Source organism: Polypterus senegalus, chromosome 7 (genome assembly GCF_016835505.1).
Source record: "Polypterus senegalus isolate Bchr_013 chromosome 7, ASM1683550v1, whole genome shotgun sequence".
NCBI lineage: Eukaryota > Metazoa > Chordata > Cladistia > Polypteriformes > Polypteridae > Polypterus > Polypterus senegalus.
This window is the reverse complement of record NC_053160.1, coordinates 146733098-146755216: the sequence shown is the minus strand read 5'-3', so window position 1 is coordinate 146755216 and position 22119 is coordinate 146733098. Positions and strand designations below refer to the sequence as shown.

Below are 22119 nucleotides of genomic sequence, written 5' to 3'. Positions count from 1 at the left end.
TTTTTTTCAGACTGCAAAAGACAGTAGTGTTGAAAAGCTTCTTCAGAGGCTTAGCACCTGGTATCTGGAAAAAGAAGGTATTTAGTTTGTTCAATAGGAATAATATTGCTATAGTGAGATACTTTAGTATGAAATCACAGATCTGTTCAAATTATGCACTAGTTAAATAAGGTGATTGAGACAGTGAATACATTTGATTCATGTCTGTAAATGAACATTTAATACAATCTATCAAGAATAAAAAAGTAATCTAAGTGTGACCTAAGTGAACAGATTTATTATAAACATTTTGTGCTAGACAATGTATAATGAGGAATTAATTCATAATGTAATTGAAATATTATATTTTCTTTAGTATTTTTTCATTATACTACATGCTTCAAGTGCAGGCATGTATACAGTTTAAAAAAAGGAACTTTTAACAGATTTGGCATAGTGTTATCTATTAGTGTATTCAAATGGTCACAGTTGAGCAAAGGTTTTAAGTAAAATTTTTGGTTCAAGTGTGTATCTTTATTATTCATTATGTACATTCTACAATACTTGACAGTTTTTCCTGAATTCCTGACTTCATTGTGAAATGTACATATATTCATCTATATATATAATTTACTAAGGGCATGCAAGACAGTGAGCGCAAGCAAGACACTGAGGGCACGCAAGACAGTGAGCCCAAGCAAGATAGAGCCCCGCCCGCCAACTCTAAGACCATGGGATACGCTTGACAGCGCCCCGCCCGCCAACTCTTACTCTCCTACCGTGTCATGGGATACGCACAAAAGAGCCATGCACGCCAACTGTAACCGTCCTCCCGAGTCCAGCGTCGCTCTTGAGGCACACAATAACTCACCAAACACAGCCTCAGTCGCTTTCGTCTGTGCAAAAGTCCACATGCATTTCTGAGCCACGTTGACGTTACACTGCACGCAAGACAGAGAGCCACAATCGCCAACTCACAGAGCCCCGCCCGCCAACTCTAACTAAGGGCAAGCACGACAGAGAGCCACGACCGCCAAAGCCTGCCCGCCAACTCTAACTAAGGACAAGCAAAACAGAGAGCCCCGCCCACCAACTCTAAGACCGTGGGATACGCACGCATTTAGTGTATAAATAGATTTAAATAACTGCATGGAAATGATTCGCCAAAATCTGTTGTAAGTAAATAATATTGTTTAAAATGTTATTGTTTTTTCATCAGCAAATCTGGTTTCCACGTCTACCTGTATTAGTTTAAATGGCACTTTTACCACTCGCAATAGGGCGGACGCGACTTATCGTGTCGACTGGGCAACACAGTGAATGCGGCATCTATCTATATATGTCTATGTTTTCCGTAGCCTGCTACAGGAAGTTACTCTCTCGACCATTGGCATTGGTTTTGCTGCTTGCTATTTTCGTTATACTGCGACGGTGGTTTCCTTAGCCTTTGTTATACTGAATTCCTTTCTCACCATTTTCCGTTCCTATTCTTACACCGCTGTATGCTACGGCGGGCTTCGGCTAGTAATATTTAAAAAGCTTGTTGACAATTTTACACTACTTTGTAATCAGAAAAAAAAATATATGAATCTCTGCTCTAACTGGAAATGAAATGTCCTTGCTATTGTTGGTTCTACACCCAGGCAAGAAAAAAAATTGTGGTCAATTTTAAGAGGGAAGTTAGAAGCACTTGATTGGGTTGAGCATAGTCTGACACCTCCATAAATATAAATTTTAGGCTGTCTGGAAGTAGGGTTTGGAGTGATACAATGAGGACCCTAGCCCTGTCTACTTCACACATAGGTATCAAATTGATGGCAACACTTTTTTCTAAATGCAGATTTGTCATCTCTATATCTCCAGCAGATGGGACACATTTTTGGTATCTGCTTATAATAATATATTTACCTCATTCACGTGATGTCACTTACAAAGTCTGAGTTCACTAAAATGTAATTATAACATTTTAAGGACTTTATTTTTTAGTCATAATAACCCTTTTTCTGTCAGACTTGCTTTCTGTCATTTCACATGAAAACATTAGTGCCATTGGCATGCTTAAAGCTGTTCACCAGGTAAAAGCCTCCTGCTGCTTCGGAATTTCAGTACATTTTTAGACCATTTAATCTTTCTACTGTTCTGCTCTAGAATCATCTTCCAATGGGCTATACCTAGTACATCAGCATCTGTAATCACCTAACCAAATGCCCAAACCACCACAAATAGCTGCTCTTAAGTCTAGTGAAAATTCATTCAGTCAGTCATCTTCCAACCCGCTATATCCTAACTACAGAGTCACGGGGGGTCTGCTGGAACCAATTCCAGCCAACACAGGGCACAAGGCAGGAAACAAACCCCGGGCAGGGTGCCAGCCCACCACAGGGCACACACCCCCCCACACACACACACACACCAAGCACACACTAGGGACAATTTAGGATCGCCAATGCACCTAACCTGCATGTCTTTGGACTGTGGGAGGCAACCCACACAGACACAGGGAGAACATGCAAGTTTGCTAAAGTGTGCAGATCCTCCTGAATTGCTGTTCTTTATCCATTCTTGATAAGTGGAAACATCCACTTTCCAATTTAAGAAAATCATTGTTTTACTACTCAGAACTTTATCGTTTTGTTCAGGTTGCATTACTACAGGTGATGATGGTGATCTGGACTATATGAAAATCCAAAAAAAAGCTTCTGCTTCACCCTTACAGTTTTGATATTGAGCCCAAAATACTGCATCCATTGCAACCACCCACTGAAAAATCTCACAATTCACCTTTCACCCCAGATGTTTTGTGTTCATCTGCTGTTACACAGCTGCTTCATGTGGACTTTGGGATAACAGTTCATTATTGTCCAGAAAGGAACAATTGTGTTTGATAGTAGGTAACTCAACAGCAAGACATGAATATCACATTGGATAAGATGACAAGTACCGTTTACAAACAGAGCATATGATTCCCTTGTTTTTCCCATCCTGTTTTGATTTTTTTTCCTAGATGACACATTTCTTTTTTATTTAGTTTAAATTGCATATTTTTCTTTTGACTTCTAACTGTTCATACATACAGACCCTAGATTTTGTCTTAGTCAAATTTTCTGTTTCAGAACCAGTCTATAAAACGTCCTGTGCGTTAACTATACATGCCATTGGACACTATAGTCCAGATGTTCTCAAAAATCATGCTGAGCAGGCTTTGCCACTAGCATTCTTAGGGATGCATGAAGTTCCAGATGAAGAGAAAGGCGAGAATGGAAATGGAAACCTGTGGACTGAAGTCTGGCAAGATAATGTACCAGGTATTACATATTAAATGTTTTTATTTAGATGTGATTTGTTTAATTTTTACAGATTTTTAAATAATTTCTCTGTTTTGTAAAAACAATTAAGATTAAATGACCTAAGTAAACTTATTTTCAAACCATCAGTTTAATTATTCCTGTTAAAGGTATTTTTATTTGTATGTTAAAATGTTGCATGATCCTATACAGTAATAACCCTCTTTAATTATGCTTCTGTTTTATTAGAGTGCTTGCACCTGAGAACAGCCATTGCTGCATCATTACGAATATTTATTTAATGATCATTGTGCAAAATCAGCTGCTTGTGTATATTATAGTTGATTTTCTAGCGCTTTTCACCATAGAAAAAATGCCTGAAAGGGATATTAGTTCAGGTGACATTAAAAGCATTTTTGTTGATCAGAATGTGATTGAGTTACAATTGACTGCTTTAAAACCCAGATGTAAACATATTGGATTGGATTGTAATCAGATCAATTCAGACCACTTCAGAGGATGGTATCCGTAGTGACCACTTGCATTTTTGTCCTCATACAATACCAAATAAGTGGAAGATAACAAATAAATCATAAAGGGTGGTGCTATTCAACAGATAACATTGTGAGAGTTTGCGGCAGTGACAACTGTGCAGCTTTAAAAACTGAATAGAATAATATCAAGCCATCATTTTCCTTAATGATTCTGTCGCCTTCTTTTCACTTTGTTTTTTGGTTGGTTCATTAATTGTAGCAAGTGTGCATTGTGACCACAGGTTAGTTAGTAGCTGTGACACACTGATAAATGCCAGTGTTCAACACATTCCCATATCTTGCACAGTAAAAGTGCTGCACAATATTAGGTGAATACACTCCTTAGATTTGTAAGACCAGCAAAAGGGAGTCATTTTGTTAATAGGAATAGCATTGTGGTTATTTTTTTTACTGTGGGTTGTTTGTGATAAACTAAACAATTAAAACAGACTTCATATTTGTATTAATAATTATAGTATTACTTTTAGGATTTATATTAAGGATAACTTTTCAGGAACATCAACATTTTGTAGCATTTTAAAATGTATGATTAGTCGGCAACTAGTGTTGCTGTATGGAGCTGTCCTCAAGTACAGTTGTTTTTGATAATAGATTCTGTTTTCCTAGTGGTATCATGAGCCTGTCTTACTTTTCTTAAATTCTCTTGTTTGCTTTAACAATTCAAAATGAGGGTTTAACTTTATTGGTGACGTAGAATTTGCTACGTATGAATGAGTGTGCGTCAGTATTACCCTGTGATGGGCTGGCATTCCTTCTGTTACCCAGAGCTACCTGGGTTAAGCCCCCATCACATTACATGACTCCTCCAGTGGTTTTCAGTTATAAAACTCATTTACATAATCTTAGTAAGCTGGGGGCGGTTGCTGTGTGCACCTGTGAACGTAAATCATGTTATTGGCATCACCAGCAGATTAGCCAGACTGGTCTGCAGCTTGCTACACAAATTAAGGGTGTGCTTGTGTGTGTGTGCATGAGATGACAATCAATTAGTGCTCACCTGGAAGTACAGTGTGTAGAAAACAGTCATGAGGAAATAAAGAATCTCTAAGTTTTATTGTTTTGTATTTGTTGTACCAGGACAGAATTGGAAAGGGTAAATAAAAAGACCTAGATGACAGTTAAACTAATCAAACCTGGAAAGTTTTGTTAATTGACTAAACTTTGCTGAAAAGTCTTCACTGAGTTGTTTAAATTGTCATATCCCACAATTCCTATTTGTGTAATCTAGTATCCACAGAGTGACAAGATCCAGCCGCTAAAGTCATTATGTCTGACATCCCCTCCAATTAGAAGTCCTATAATGTGCTAGCAGTTTAAGTGTTAGCTCCTTGTAGCTCTGTACTTGAAAAGGAGTGTTTCAGAAAATGTATGGGTTTATATTAATTCACTAAGACTTTCATTAATGTGAATGAAACATAAATTTAATTTGAAATTATTCACTTGTCTTTCTTAAAATTAAGCATATATCATTTTAAAGTCTTAACTGTCCTTTTCAGGTACATTTGGTGGGATTAGACTGTACATGAAGGAGCTAATAGCCATTTCTCAAAAAGCACTGCAGTCTCAGTCATGGAAAATGAAAGCACAAGGTGCAGCTACAATGGCCTCCATAGCCAAACAACAAACAGGATCTTTGGTGGCTCCGCACTTGGGGATGGTTTTGGGCGCTTTACTAGAGGGTTTGGCAGGCAGGACCTGGGCAGGAAAAGTAAGTTTGTTATGCAGAAGTTTGAATTGATGCCTTAAAAGAATGTTTTTAAAAGATGCCTCCTGTATGTTAAGTTTTGTTTTGTTTATTTAGAGGTAATCTCATTCCTTGTAACACTGATATGTATCAAAAGAAAAAGGAGAGTAACAAATTAATACTATATTTTTCTACATCATTTTAGGAGGAACTTCTAAAGGCAATAGGATGTGTAGTATCTGCATGCAGGTAAATGTTAAATGTATTTTTGTATTTTTCAAATAAAAGTTATACTTGTATTCAGATCCCTCTAAAATGGCCAAAAGTTGATTAATTGTACTCTGAAGGAGGTTAAAAATAGTAGTCAGGTTTTGATTATTTTGAGCAATTTTAGTTGGACATATATGAAGGTTGTACTTGCCTTGGGTTTGGTCTGAATTGCAAATAAGATGTTTTCATATATGGCTAAATATGAGTGAAGATTCTGTATGAAAAATATATTTTGCGCCATCAGGAAAAAAAAAAGCTTAATAATTTAAAGCAGACTACATTAGGTATTTACCTTATCTTCAGAAAACATTAATCAATTGAGATTTCATTGTATTCTTTGAAAATACATATAATGTAAAGATAAATATGACATCAGAATGCAATGTCGCCATCATAACAGACTGTATTCACAAATGTTTTTTTTGTCTTTTAGTGAAGAACTGCAGAAGTCTGTACCAGGCCAGCCCCACTTAACAGAAATCACTGATTTAGTTCTAAAAGAATGTCGCAAAGAGAGTCTCAAATATAAAATAGCAGCTTTGAAATGTGCTGGAGATGTCTTGCATTCTACGCAAGATGATCGATTCCAGGAGTTATCAGAAATTGTGGTTCCATTGTTGAAAAAGGTATTTTATTAATTGTAGACATTAAGACAGAATACTAAATGCATAGTTACTTCTGAAAGTGCATTATTGTATATTAACCTAAGTTAAAGCTAAATGAACAGTTAACAAAAAAGTTTTTTGTATGTTGATCAGCAGGAAAAGGATTGACAGTCATTTGTAATAAGAAGTATGTTTCAATTGAAATGAACAAGGTCTACTGGGCCTGTGTAGACAGGCCTTTAGTCCTATGTAAAGGTGGCATGTCAACACACCCAGCTTTAAGATAAAAAATCACTCTTTCCATCAACCCCGTCTCTTTAAGGACCCTGGCATGTTCCTCCTACTTATGAAGCTTGGACCAATATTTTACCCCCAACTTATTTGTTATGCCAGATAAACTCACAAAATCACTTCTGAGGTCAGGGATCGTCTAATGGCCACAAGAACCTTAATCAAATATGCAATTGGGGATCCTCCTTGTACAATGTAAAAGACCAGTACAGCCTAGTCAGGGATCCACATGCTGAAAACTATTGGCTGGAAACTCTATTGGACTATCTCCAAAAATTAGTTTTCACATTTTGAGTAGGTGGTACGGTCCAGCATAGACCCCTCCTTTTACTTATTTTGAAGTAATCTTCTCTACTTCCTTCCAAGACAATACCCATAGCGGCCATCCCCTTCTGTGTCAGTTTCTCTCTGCGCTGGTATACACTGTAGGTAACCAGAAATATTCTGTATGAACACAACATTAAAAATAAAGACATGACAAAGCCTATCAGCATAGAAATAATAACATATATTTATTTGTAAAGCACCTTTTATAAAGTGGTATATATTGTTTGGGTGTTGGTTGACTCAGTTGAAAAATAAAAGCACATCACAGTGCTTCAATAGACACATTTATTTTTTTAGTTTCATACATTACTTAGCTCTTGTATACTGTTTATTAATAATTGTTTGCAGTTAAATATTCATTATAATAATACCCATGAAAAGGTCTGAAAAGTCATTCGAACATCAGTTTTGCCAGTTTGCAGATACTATACTTATATGGAGTTTGGACATAACCCAAGCCCCTTATTACATTTGCTGAGTTTGACATTTTCGTTACCCAGCTAATATTGGAAAATAATACTGTGATATGGCCTGGAATTAAGCACAGATTGCTGGCTCCATAAAGCTATTCAGATTCTACCACATTATGGTACATAGCATCTTAACAGGCAGACATTGTAACAAAGTGGATATGGCTTTGGACTTCAAACCCTAAGATTGTGGGTTTGAATCTTGCTATTGACACTGTGTGACTGTGAACAAGTGACTCTACCTGCTTGTGTTCCAATTGGAAAATAAAAAATCTCAAATGTTGTAAATTGTTCGATACAGCTGTCAGCCAAATAATAAGTAATATATAATCTTTATAACATTTTTTTCAGCATTCTCCTACTAATGTACTGAGTCAGAAAGAAGAAGAGGAAGAAATGGAGGAAAAAGAGAAAGAACTACAAATGGAGTCTGTATTATGTGCCTTTGAAACTATTGGTAAAGCCTGGCCTAAAAATCCTGTAACCCAAGGTTAGAAATTAATTGGTACTGTATAATTGTGCTACTACAATTTGTTTTAATAAGTGTACTGTGTAGCTTTCTTATATTAAAACACTAAATCTAAATTTTTATGATCACAAAAACCATATAAAGATACCTTTTTTCTATATGGTTGGGTTATTTTCCTTTTACAGTGGCACTAAGGTTCTGGTTCAAAAACTACATGAAAGCGCACTTGGACACCCTTAAGTCCTGAGACATACAATTCAAAAAACTGATTTTTGTTATAGCCAGGGAATATAAAAATGTGTACCTTTCCTCCACCATGTATTGTTTTGCAGTGTGCAGTTCTATTGCATGTATGATGTTGTACCTAAACTTGCTCAAGTTAAGCCCCAGAGGAAGTTACTGAAGAAATTACTAACACAATTCTTACACTGTACTTAACAGCTTAGTTCCCTTCACTTAAAACACAAACTGCATTAAATTGTGAAAATAGCTGAAAAAACTGAAAACTAAAATTGGATGTGCCATTGGCAGTCAATATTATCAAAGATCACAGTCATCCAGGTGACCGACCATCTCTGTCAGTGCGTACTCTGAAGCAAACAGGTCACTTAAAATAATCACTTGTCATATTAATGACTGTTTTTTTCTTGCCCCATGGAGAATTATTCTGTTAATCCAAAGGTTTGACACTCCTCTGCCTTCCCCACAATCTGAATCCCTTACCTGCCACATTCACCTTTCCCTTTTAAGGAATGATAGAGAATGGCATACAAGTCCAATAATACAGACTGTGATTCTGTTTTATGCATTATATATTCAGTTTGTAATAATTGTAACCTGCTATATTGTCTGTTGCCATTGTTGAGCTGATTTTGACCATTATTTATTTTTAGAGAATTCTTTTTATAAACATTGCTGTAACATTAAGAAAGACCACTCCCTGCTGCACTGTATGGAAATAAAAATGTGAATTTGGAAAACATAAAACAAAGTGACAATGTACTAGACCTTAGTCCTTAGAAGAATATATAACAGGAGCTAGAAACAGCAACAAAAGCAGTCTAACAGCTGTCCAAGAATATAATTCCAGCTTTCAGAGTAATTTTAAAATGCAGGACAAAATTTGCTAGTATATCTAAAGTTAATAGACTTTCTTGACCCTAGTCTAGTATGAAATAATTTAATCCAGAATTTTTCTTAAAGTGATGTTTATTTGAAACATTAACCTTACACTGTTATGTATTTTGGTTAATGTAAAATGTATATATTATTGACTTCAGGTCAGTATCGATTCGATGTGTGCAAACTGATGTGTGAAAGATTGAAACTTAGTACCTGGAAAGTGCAGCTGGCAGTTCTACAGTCGATGAAAGCATATTTTAATGGGTAAGCAGAATAAACTGTTTTTCTGTAACCAGGTTTATTTATGTGTAACTTTGGTTGCAGAACAGGGCATTTTCCCCCAATAAGTAATTGACACTTGAATCACAATCCAGTTTTTCTGCAGTCAGTATTGTTTCAGCAGTACTCGATTCAGGCTGCATAATTGCTAAATCTCATTAAATGATTTGTATGTCATATGCTTAATTTTAGATTGGGATTAGTCTAGTTTTGTAAAGCATAATATGATACTCTACAACAGTAAATTATCTAGTAAATTATCTAAGAAGATAATACTTAAATTCCTTATAATTGATGAGTCATTTTTTGTTAAATATTATTACTAATATCTCTCTCTGTCTCTGACAATGGGTTGTTTCCTGCCTTGCATCTACTGCTGCCCTTCTTGGATTAAATGGGTTTTGTGTGTATTGCTCTGTTGATATATAATAAAACTGATACTATTGTTATCCTAATTATTTATTAATAAATGTGGAATTTAACAGTAAATAGATAGGCTTGCTGTTGGGAAAGTATGCTTTTATTGAAGTTAGTTTTTTTTCAAGTAATTACAATTTAAATTATGTACTGCTTACGTTTGTTCACTATAATATATACCTTTAAAGCTGTAAAGTTGTCCAGCTAAATCATAAATTTTATTCTTTTTAAATTGTATATCTACTAAGTAAATGCCCATTGTGCATAGTTCAATTCTAGAAAGAATTAAATGAAAAATGGCTAAAAAAAATCAAGGATTAGTTTCCAGTTTCTAAATACCCTGTGTTATCTCTAACTGGCAAAGAATTAAAGTGCCTATAGGATATTTAAACACATTCCAGAAAGTTTACATTTTATGGACTTGCTGCTTGAGTTCCACAGAAATTATGACTAAAAATAGTAACTATATTATCATGTTAATTGAGAAAAATGTGAAAATATGTTAAGAAGAGTACATACCCTGATTAATAATTGGTATAATCACCATTAATTTGAATGAAGGCCATAATTTACAGTGCCAAATACTAACTTGTTGTTTTCTAAAGATTACTTTTAGATAAAGAGCATATAGACTGTACTGCACTGTCAGAAATACTGACTGAGTCTAGCACTGCAATCATATTTTCATTAGGTAAGCAATGTTATTTACTGCTGTTATTGATTCCTTTTTCTGTAAAACTTAGAACAATTGACCATTCACAATTATTAGAAAATTAATGCTTAATATAATATTAATTTCAACCATATCTATAGTTGTATGTTACTTTCTGGTCTTTATATTTTATTTGTTTTTTTATCTTTTGGAAGTTTTCTGTCTTAAACTAAATTTTATAGTGTTCGAAACGTGCTCATGTTCTCCATTGTTGTGCCTTCTATGTCATTGCCTCCTTTCACATATATTCATTTGTATAAAATACCTTCCCTACTATCTGAAACTCAACCTCACACAGAAGGATTGTAATTTTTATAAATGAGGAAAGCAATGGCACTGAGTGTCTTTAACAATTAGGTACTACTAGTCCAGTTTCTGTCTCATCTTCAGTGATGGACACAATGGCAGTAATTAAGATTACAGTCTGAAAGTGGATCTCGTAATATCTCGTGCCATGTTATGAGCATTTCTGAAAAGTACTAACCAATGGGATTGGTGGAGAGGTCTGCTTTGCTTATTGACATTTGTATTTTGGCAGTTAGGCACATTTCATTATTACTGCAATGTTAATTCAGTAATGAACCTCAAAAAATTAAAACACGACTTTTTTTTCTGCACAAAGAGTGCAGTGTTGATCACAATACTGAAATAAAGATAATTTTCCTCACCTGTAAGAAAAAATTGTTTCAGCTATATGAAATGTATAGCATTTTTCCCCATGTATGGTCACATTTCTAAATTACATTAATATGAGTGGCAGTAAACATAAAGAACTACCCACAGAAACTAATTTCTATGAAACCTAACCTGAAAGGTCAACATGGTAAGGCGTGCAGACTTCTTATGGGGTGGGAGAGATGGGAGATGCTAATGGATTCCAAATAATTAGCTGCTTATATCAATATCCACCAAATAAAAAAATAATGTGATAGCAGGTGTTGCAGATAATATTAGTTGCTGAAACCTGCCTATACTAGTTATAATGGTTTTGATATGGATAGCAACAAAAGAGTACTGGTGAATTGTGATAGGCAGTGGGAGTACATTCATGGCATCTAGATGTCTGAAACAAACTAGTTAGTTTGGTTATAACATTAACATTCCTTAACAATAAACTCCACCTGTCCCTTGGGAACCAAGGCCCTCTTAGGACACTATCTGGTCAACTATGCAACTTAGGCAAACCTCTTGTATGACACATTTCCAAGGCAAAGAATGTCAGGAGGACATAGATAATATCACCTGTAATATGTGGTTGCCTTTGCCACTTGTTGAGGGCATTTTGACTCGATAAAATGTTGAGGACATCCCATGACTCACAACATGAACATTTGTGCAACGTGCCTGGTATCATTTTTCAAGAGGGAAATGAGCCTTACTGCTGTATCCCTGCAATGTCCATGAGGACAGTGTGAATTTCTTTTCATCTAAAGAAGGTGTGACATTCTGAGATTTTCATTATGCATGACACCCTACTTGGACTGTTGCCTCTCTGAGCAAGATGCATCTTTCTTGATTGTTTGTGCCACAACACACAATTTAGTGCATCTTCCTACAGTGAGATGAAGTAGCTTTTATTGCTTTCACTTAATATTATTGGCACACCACATTACTTTGTTTCATACTCATGAATTTCCTGCGGAATGTGGATTGTTTTGCTTTGAAGTGTTTGTGTATTCATTATACCCCTGATCATTTTCTAAATTTGAATTGCTACTGCTTGTTTACATTTGACTATTACAGGGTGCTCTGATACATTGTTGAAAATTTGCTGTCTAAAAAAATGCGAGTAACCGTGAGCAAGTGAACTGTCTACCGGCATAGGCGTACTTCTATGTCAGAAGAAATTTCAGTTTAACAGAAGACGTGCTTGGTTACTACACTATCAGTCCTATTAATTATAGGACACAGCATGCAAATAAGAATTTCACTATGCTCTGTACACTTGAAAATAACCTTGTAAGCAAAACTGCCTATTCCTATTTGGCGTTAACCTGAATCATTAATGAACTTGTTACAAATGTGTGACTTGAAACCTTTATTGTTGATTATTCAGGAATTACCTCTCAGGACCAGTGAAGTTCATTTATCTTATTAATATGTGGTGAATGGTGCCTAGCCCAGGATCTTCAAGGACTGCTCAAAACACTGATCGATCTTTATTACTCTGTGGACTAAGATTCATGTTGTAGTGTCCTTATTTCTGAATATTTTTAATTAGTTACATAACCTTCTCCTGCATGGTTTCTTACTATAAAACTAGGCAAATCCTCATTTTGTTTTATTACTATTCAATTTTTGCATTCAAATCTCATTTCAGAAAATTCACATCTTGTTTGTTAGGAGAGAATCTCATGTGGCATACTGTATGCTTAGCTTATATTTTTCTTTGTTTTCTTTTAGAAAATAAACGCTACTCCTCTGTAAGAATGGAAGCTTTATCAATTGTTGAGCTGCTCTTTAAGAAAACAAATGGTTTGTGCATTTTTTATTTAATGTTTTAAATTTATGTATGCAGCATCATTCAGCAAATTCTTTTTTTTTTTTAATTGCAGAATTTAGTCGTTGGGAGAGTTTGTCAGATGACTGCAGAAGACAGCTGTTAGATTCTCTTGCCAGCATGGAGTCAGATGTCAGAGCAGATTTAAAGGATAAAGCTGCTGCACTTAGAAAAGAACTAGAAGGTCACTTATGAAGTGTAATCATGCTGCAGTTTGAATACACCTTGATGTAAACCTGATTGTCAGCGTTACCCTTTTACTGTTGTCTGATGATACACCTGAACATATTGGCTTTTTTGCAGACTTAATGAACACTTATGTTAAAAGTTTGTATAAATAGGGCTTATATGTGGTGGATTGAAAAAGACATGTCTAAGGCTTAGAATATAACATTTGTCCAGTATTATTGAGAACTGTAATACAGTATGTCCAACAATTGGGAGTTTTTGGATATATGTGTAATTGTGAGTGTATTTTTTTGTGTGTGGGGGGGGGGTGTTAAAATTGTTACTATTAAAGTGAACGTTGCATTGGTATTTTAGATATCAAGCTCTGTTTGACATGTAGCACAGATAATAGTGCTAAGCAGGAGAGGTTTCTAGCAATGTACTGTAACAGTGCCTGCTATACAGCATTTTGAGGGTTAACTGCTTTGAGATTAATATATTAGACTATTTTGTTCCTCTAAATCTTTGAAAACAAACCTTAGACTCTTGTAATGATGCCTGTGCTACCACATGAAATTAATTGCACTATTTTTAACTTAAAACACAGTTCAGAGCTCAAACTGGGCATGACTTGCAACTGCAGTATACCACCAAAAAACTGGTTTCTGTTTCCTTGTAAGACATAAGATAGCTCAATAATTTCATTTCAAAAACAAAATTATTTAGAAACAGTTCAAGTATGGTTTCACTGAATAAAATAATTACAATTGCTAATAGAACAATAGTGTGAATAATTTACTTTTTCAGCCGAGCTGGTAAAGGAAGAGTGGCGTGCATTGTTGCTTCTACCACTGTCCAAATGACGTTGTGATTGTTATTGTCTGTCTGCAGTTATGCTTGCAGATTTTCAGAAGTAAAATAATGTAAAGCTCCTTGAGTAAAGATTATTTTTTGAACATTATATTTATTAACCTTGCAATGCTTTGCTTTCACATATCCACTTTTTCCCAACTTGATTACATACAGAGTGCAATTATTCTCTGACAACTGTAAGGTTTGAAGTAAATTACATAATGACCTTGTCACTGATGAATGGAAAAGTGATGCAGGCAATTATGAGTTTTCATTAGAATGAAGTGCATGTATCTCTCATGTCTCTCTGGATCACAGAGCTGGTCCGACATTTTGGGAGTAAGAAAGCACTTTACATGGACTTACAAGTCACTTGCCATGGAGCCTTGGAGCTGGACACCCTGAAGTAGCTCAAATATGCGCTCCTCTATGCTTAAACTGTGTGCTAGTGAATAATCCCAATCTAGGAGTAAAAGCCAAACTTCAGGAGAGAGTTTTTTTCTTGTGTCATAGAACAACATCACATCAAGAACAAAGTGTACACAGAAAAGACACAGTATACCCACCACAAGCAGTGTCAGTAACTTGAACCAAGACTTGCAACACTTAAGTCCACACAGCATCGAACACCACCCTTACATACAGTCAAGCATAAAATTATTTATATGTGCCAAGAAAAATTAAGAGCTCTAAGTAACTTGAAAACAGCTAAACACTTGTCTTTTCACATTTGATTACTGCTGGGTAACAAGCTCATGACTTTGTTGGGTAAACTTCTAGCTTTTCTAGGCTTTTAACTCATTTAGTGATGTGCCTTGTATTGGTGGCTAATGGTTAAGCCTTCTCTCACTCCATGTGCATGACAGCAAAAATAAGATGACACTGTAAGTCAACTAAACTTCCAAAAATGAAACGCAAAGTGAAAAAGCTTACAGAATCAAGAAAAACATGAAAACCCATAACCAAAGAACAGCCAGCCTCTTCTTTATTACTCTGCATTTGTTGCTGTTTTCTGTTGAAATATGAACAGTTGTCATATTTCTATAAACCAGTTTATGAATAAACTGTAATGCTTCTTAAAATGAAGGCTCTTTGGTTGTATTGTGGAAAGTCTAACAGCTGGAGACCCCACCTTCGAAAAAAGGTAAGGAAAATAAAGTTGGGAGCCTTACAGAATTGTCTGACAGGCAAAAACTGTTGTATCAGTCAGTACATTGATTGACGTCAGTCAATCTTTACACCCACTTTTTCCTACAATTAAATAGCAACTTTAAACAGTACTGTTCATTTAAATCAAATTTGGAGAGTACCAAGCAACTGCAAGCATATTCATCTTTTACAAAGCAGAGTGTGTGGTCATAACCAAAACCTTTCAACTTTTTAGTTCAGTGTGTCAAAATAACGCTCCCATGGCTCAGAATGCATTGGTACATTATCTCGATAACTTTGGATGAGATCATGTAAATTTTACTTTTTAAATTGGCACCCTTGATAAATCAAAGAAAAATGGGCTGTGAAACCTTCTGATTTTTCATTCAATACGGTAACAAAAGTTTTATGTTTAATTAAAGTAAGATAATTAAAAGGAAAAACAAATTATCATCATACAAAAGTTGACTCAAATGTGTGCCACAATTTTTATGATATGAGAAATATCTAACTGAAGTATATTCCCATTCATATTTTACTTTTTATTTTCATGTAAATGGAAGTTTGGTGATGGGGATGAAAAATTCACCATTGAGTTAGGTTCAGATTCTGATTCTGCGAAGTTCAAAAATTTGAATTTTTGATTTTAGAGTGTTGTCTATGTGTGTGTATCTGTGAAAAATCAAAATTGATTTTATTGTCATCAAATTACAATTTTTGTCCTCTGTGCTCTGTTAAATATAATTTCTCAGATTTCTTTTACCTAAGCAAAGAGTGAAGGGTTTGTTTCTTCCATGAGATCTAAGAAGATCAGCACCCAGGGGGCAGGTATTGACAGAATATATATTTTTTTTAACTTTAAAATTAGTTTGGTGTGTCTGTATGAATGTGTGTGTCTGTGGCAAATGTAAAGTGATTTTCACACTCTAAAATTACAATTATTGTCAAAAATGTATGCCTTTTTTGCATTGTGTATAGCTCCTAGATTACCACATCCTAGCAAAGTCAGATAATAATACAGTAGATAAAAATAACTTTATTTGACCCCATGGTAAATTGTGGCATTTTGCAAAAGCACTTTAAAATAATTAAATATATAAATACTCACTTAACTATTCACAGTAACAGATCCAAACTTTTACATGCCACTGTAGCAGTGTGTTTGTAGCCTTAGAGTCTCCATGCCGCCTAAGCTGATTTACCAACAGAATGGAGTATTGGTGTTCCCAAACCATCAAATCCTGTACAGGATGTCGCTGAATTACGTTCCCAGTACCTTAGCTATGTTTATAAAGTCATAATTGTCAGAGTACACTAAAATTCTTGCAATTGCAAGTGACAATTGGTACGTACCTGTCACCATGTGAAGATAACCCCCCTTACCTTGAAACTTTTTTATGGAAAAATCTCAGAACATATTAGAATAACCTTAACAGTGTAACAAAATGCGGAAGAAAATGTCAAACGGTTAAAAGAAGTCTTGCTAATCAAGTATCTGCCTATCTGCACTAAACAAAATCAAAAAGAATATCAGAGGACAGCTACGAGTCCCTGGTGCCCATTACTAGGGAAAAGAGTGTATATTTAATAAAACATACACACGTATGTGGCATCATGCAACAGCTATGGCTTTCCAAAGAGGATCCACTACAGATGAATTGCAAATGGGATAATCCACATTTCCTTCATCAGGACTGAATGATGCATTAAAATATCAAAGATTAAAGCACCAGGGGCCTCATGTATAATGTCGTGCGTAGAACTCGCACTATAACATGGCGTAAGCACAAAAGCCGAAATGTGTTTACACACAGAAAAATCCAGATGCAGGAATCTGTGCATACTCCAACTTCCACGTTCTTCCGTTACATAAATCCCGATCAGCGTGAAAACTAACGCGTGCACGCGCATTATGTAACGCCCCAAATCCTCCCAGAATTACGCCTATTTGAATATGCAAATCAATATAAATCGCCCTTAAGCGCAGCCTTCTGTGAAAAGACAATGGGAAAAGCACGGGGAAAATATAAGAATTTCAGCGAATACCAAGTGGAGGCGAAGGAAAAACATACTATTTGTTCAAATAAACCGTGGTATAATCAACAAAAGGAAGTTGATCGAGTGACATAGTGTGTTGGAGAAACTTGAAAGCTCACATTCACAAAATCGCACAGTGCCGGAAATAAAAAAGAAGTCACATATCAAAGTTGCCGTGAAAAGAAGAGTTGTAAGCCCACTGTCTGAGTGTCATATGAAAGTTTATTAGGGTACAGAGAAAAAGGCACACGGTGGGGAAAAAGCACGAAATGTCAACTTCAATCTCGACATTTCCACTTTAATCACGTAGTTTATTTTGTCATTTAGTAGAACATTATAAACTTCATCTTAAAATCGTTTAATTAACCAGTTTCTCAAATCACATCGTAATTAAAGTAGCACGTTAAATGCTTTGTTTTGTATTTGATCTACTCGTATGTGATCTATGTGTGTGAATCACTACTTGCTTCTTAAACTGGCTCTCTTCCTCCAACTGGACACAGAGTCCATTACATTTGTGATATTACAGCTCTCTGAATAACTAAAATACTGAGATGTATACGTGATGTCATTTTCATGATGATAGGAGCTAAAGCACATTATTAAACATGTGTTTCATGAGCCTCGTGCTCTTGAAAAGCATTTATCTTTTGTCGAAATTTGTCGCTGCGTTTTCAGCTGTGTTGTTATTTTCTCTTTGTTTTATATTCAATATATATTGGCGTAGCCATCACTGCAGTCAGTGCTTTTCTTTCCCCAAGTAACCGATCGCCACACAATCATCTCTGTAATAGAAGTTAAGCCATCTGTAAGCTTAGCGCCGATTCTTCAAAACGTTTAAAGAACATTGAAATATCTTCATAGTACATGTTTAATTATTCTATCCTTCACGACACTCCCAGTGAAGAATATAGATTATTTAAATGAAGTTAAAGTTTTATGTGTATAATTTAACAAACATATTTTGCTGCATTTCACCTTAAAAATGATATCGTCATCATATGTAAATACGCGCTTTACAAAGTGGCCCAGGTTGTGAGATATTATAACTGTAGTGCAAGTTTACAGTGGGGTGATTGTACTTATAAGTACAAACCGTTCTACAAGGAGCAATTGATTGAGTGCATTTAAAGTTCTTGGGATTAAACTGTTTCTGAACCGCGAGGTCTGTACAGGAAAGGCTTTAAAACGTTTTGCAGTGGCTGAGACAGCGTGTCCTTAAAGCTGTATACCGATAATTCTCTTTCCGATCAGCTGCTGCTGTGATTCACACTCAGATACAGTGATATCAATACTCCGAGTCGTGCAGTGAGAGTAATAAGGAGTTGCCACAGCGGATCATCTTTTTCCTAACGGGAGGAGCTAGAAGAAGAAGAAGAAGAAATTAGAGTAACAACGCTAAAGCAGTTATGGTATTTGGAATACTATGGCTGTTCCCTGGACCATTATATTGTTACGAGTTAATTACAATCAGATGCATTACACTAATAAACAATATGCGGTTAGTTTCTGTGTATTTATAAAGCCGCGTCATGAAAATAATGAGTAATCACACAAGAACAGTACCATTGCTTTGACGCTGGGTGCCGCCAGTTTGCAAAACCGAGCGGAGAACTTGCGTACGACAAGGCATGAGGTACCGTGGAAAAGTGCGTGGCTTTACGCCAAGTGTAGGTTTTATACATCGCGATTTGAACGTGGAAAAGTTCTTACGCAACATTTCTGTGCGTACGCACCGTTTATACATGAGGCCCCAGAAGTCTACCTCAGTCACAAACCACAAAGGTTTTAAGAATTGCATCCACAAACTGGCATGAAGTTCAAAAACGAAATTCCAATTCATAAAGGGTCTTTTGATGTCATTTAACATTTGGAAACAACCCTAGAAACTAGTAACTGGGCTAACCTTTGGGTTTAGTGCCATTGCAGTGTGCCCGAGATTTAATAGACTAACAGTGGACTATGACAAAGTGAGCTTCTTCATGTGAAATAAAGTTGCATACAAATGTAGACCACCTTATAAATAGGTTCAACAAACATCGTGTCATGGTTTATAAAAGGAATTCTGCACGCATTAGATGCTGCTACAGACACAAAAAAGCACCTATATACCGATAAAAAAATAAACCAATTTTATGTTTATACTTGGACCAGCGTGATACTGAATCAAATGTAATGCCATAGAAAATGACAAGCAATGCATAGTAAAATTTACACACACCAGCTACTTTATTAGGTACTCCTGTTCAACGCAAACATCTAATGAGCAAACTGCATGACAGAAACTCAGTGCATTCAAGAATGTAGGCAGCGTCAAGACGACCTGCTGATGATGTTCAAACTGAGTGTAAGCTGCGTCTTTTCCAAGTTCACAAAACTGAGCAGTTACTGAGTTGTCAAGGTGGGATCCAGCATGAGCCAAACAGAAAACAAAAGAAATTTCTCAGTCCAATAAAGTTTGTTTTATAAAGATGTAGTGAAAATTTAAAAAGGAACAAATCACAACATCACTAAATGTTCACGGCTTTATTCAAAAAGTTAATTACACATGCAGAATACAAGGTTAATCTATAATCTTTAAACTTGACTTACTTTCAATACTTAAAAGTTGTAGTATTTCTCAATGGCAAACTTACATATTCTTTACTTAATACATTCAGTATGTTCTGTATGGTGCGGTTTGAAACTGTTTGTGTTCCGTGCCTTACCAAATGCAAGGCAGATCATAGACTAATCTGTAGTCAGAGGGATAAGAAATGATTAGAATATTCTGTTTATGGTTTAGCTTGTGGGGTTATAACAGAAACTCCTATTGTCTATGCTCTAATATATTTAGGCAAACATTTTAACATAACTATGAAAATACTTTTATCAATTTAACATAACCTTACTGGCTAAAATGGCTCTTATACTGAGCATCAGAATGGGGAAGACTTCCTTCCATCCATTATCCAACCTGTTTTATCCTAACTACAGGTTCACGGGGGTCTTCCGAAGCCAATCCCAGCCAACACAGGGTGCAAGGCAGGAAACAAATCCCGAGCAGGGCGCCAAGCCGACCGCAGGGCAGACAGACACACACCAGGGACAATTTAGGATTACCAATGCACCTAGCCTGCATGTCTTTGGACTGTGGGAGGAAACCCATGAAGACATGGGGAGAACATGCAAACTCCACGCGGGGAGGACCCAGGGAAGACTTTGAATATGATATAGCTGGCGGTGCCGGATGGGCAGGTCTGAATATTTCAGAAACTGCTGATATATTGGTATTTTTATGCACAACCATCTCTAGGGTTTACAGAGAATGGTTAGAAAAAGGGAAAATATTAATTGAGCAGCAGTTCTCTGGGAGAAAATGCTTTGTTGATGCCTGAGGTCAGAGGACAAAGGCCAGACTTGCTCAAGCTGATAGGAAGGCAACAGTATCTCAAATAACCACTCGTTACAACCGAGGTATATACAGTAGGAGAGCATCTCTGAAAGCACAACACCTTGAACCTTAAAGCAGATGGGCTAGAGGAGCAGGAGACCACTCGAGGTGCCACATTGGTCAGCTAAGAACAAGCAACTGAGGTTAGAATTTGCATGGCCTCATCAAAATTGGACAATAGAAGAATGTAAATCCATTGCCTGGTCGAATGAGTCTTGATTTGTCCTGCAATATTCAGATGGTAGGATCAGAATTTGGCATCAACATTTAAGTATAGATCCATCCTGGCTTGTGTCAAAAGTTCAGGCTGGTGGTGGTGTAATGGTGTGGAGGATATTTCCTTGGTACAAAGGGGCCTAATGCATGCCAACTAAGCATTGTTTAAATGCCACAGCCTACCTGAGTATTGTTGCTGACCAGGTCCATCCCTTTATGACCTCAGTATGCCCATCTTCTGATGGCTAACTCCAGAAAGGTAATATGCCATGTCACAAAGCTTAAATCATCTCAAACTGAGTTCACTGTGCTCAAATGGCCTCCACGGTCACTTGATCTCAATCTAATGGAGCAGCTGACCAATCTGCAGCAACTTCGTGATGCTATGATATCAATATGGACAAAAATTCCTGAGGAATCTTACAGGCACCTTATGTAATCGATGCTACAAAGAATGATGGCAGTTCTGGAGGCAAAAGGAGATCCAAACCAGTAATAGCAAGGTGTACTGAATAAAGTGGATAATGAGTGTATATTGTGTAATATTAGAAATAGAAATTACAGACCAACGTACATTTAACCATTATTCTTCATTAAAAAGATGCAGAGTTTGTGTCACTAGTGTAAGAAATCACCTTGATATCCACCTCAAGTCACCACACTTGATTCTGAAGCCATGCCACAGTCAGTGGCACAGTCAATAGACACCGATAAAACTTGGGAGCAACATCACCAAGCTGCACCACCCCCACCTCTTCTTACATAACTGTTGTCTGATGCCCCGTAATTCCATTCTGGTTGTAACGAAAATGCCAGCGGCAACCCATCTCTAGAGTCCGCAAACCATACAAACCATATTCGACCCATTCCTATTTAGTAGTGTGGCTCTCCCATCGTTACATCTGGCACGTTATTAAAGTCACTGAGTGAGCACATTTAAACACACTCTAATCAAATTCAACTAATGGCTCCAATGAATCAATTATATTTATACCTGCTGTTCTAATATTTTAAAGTAATGCTTTGCAAACACTCATCTTTTAGTTTAGGTTTATTCCATATTTCCTTTTATGAGCATACTTGGACAGTATATACATATACACTTATTTGTATGGAACAAGCATGTAAGTACTCCACATAATCGAGGATAAGTAAAAAGAAACTACACTTATTGAACACCACTCAGGAGATATCAGTTAGTGTTCGCACTTAGAAATCAATAACAAAAACACATACATACACACATATATATATATATATATATATATATATATATATATATATATATATATATATATATG

The 22119-nt window shown here is 36.1% G+C and overlaps 1 protein-coding gene across 2 annotated transcripts in view; it reads left to right on the top strand.

Moving 5' to 3' along the window:
* ecpas (Ecm29 proteasome adaptor and scaffold) overlaps positions 1 to 14092 on the top strand; it is a 144806-nt gene extending 130714 nt beyond the window's left edge. For both annotated transcript variants that reach the window (XM_039759395.1, XM_039759394.1), the window contains exons 40-49: positions 11 to 77; positions 3093 to 3284; positions 5314 to 5525; positions 5707 to 5750; positions 6205 to 6397; positions 7816 to 7954; positions 9214 to 9319; positions 10357 to 10442; positions 12867 to 12938; positions 13019 to 14092. In XM_039759395.1, the coding sequence (XP_039615329.1) occupies positions 11 to 77; positions 3093 to 3284; positions 5314 to 5525; positions 5707 to 5750; positions 6205 to 6397; positions 7816 to 7954; positions 9214 to 9319; positions 10357 to 10442; positions 12867 to 12938; positions 13019 to 13158 (1251 nt within the window). In that variant the 3' untranslated portion in view covers positions 13159 to 14092. The remainder of the gene's footprint in view (positions 1 to 10; positions 78 to 3092; positions 3285 to 5313; positions 5526 to 5706; positions 5751 to 6204; positions 6398 to 7815; positions 7955 to 9213; positions 9320 to 10356; positions 10443 to 12866; positions 12939 to 13018) is intronic.
* Positions 14093 to 22119: the final 8027 nt, after the last annotated feature.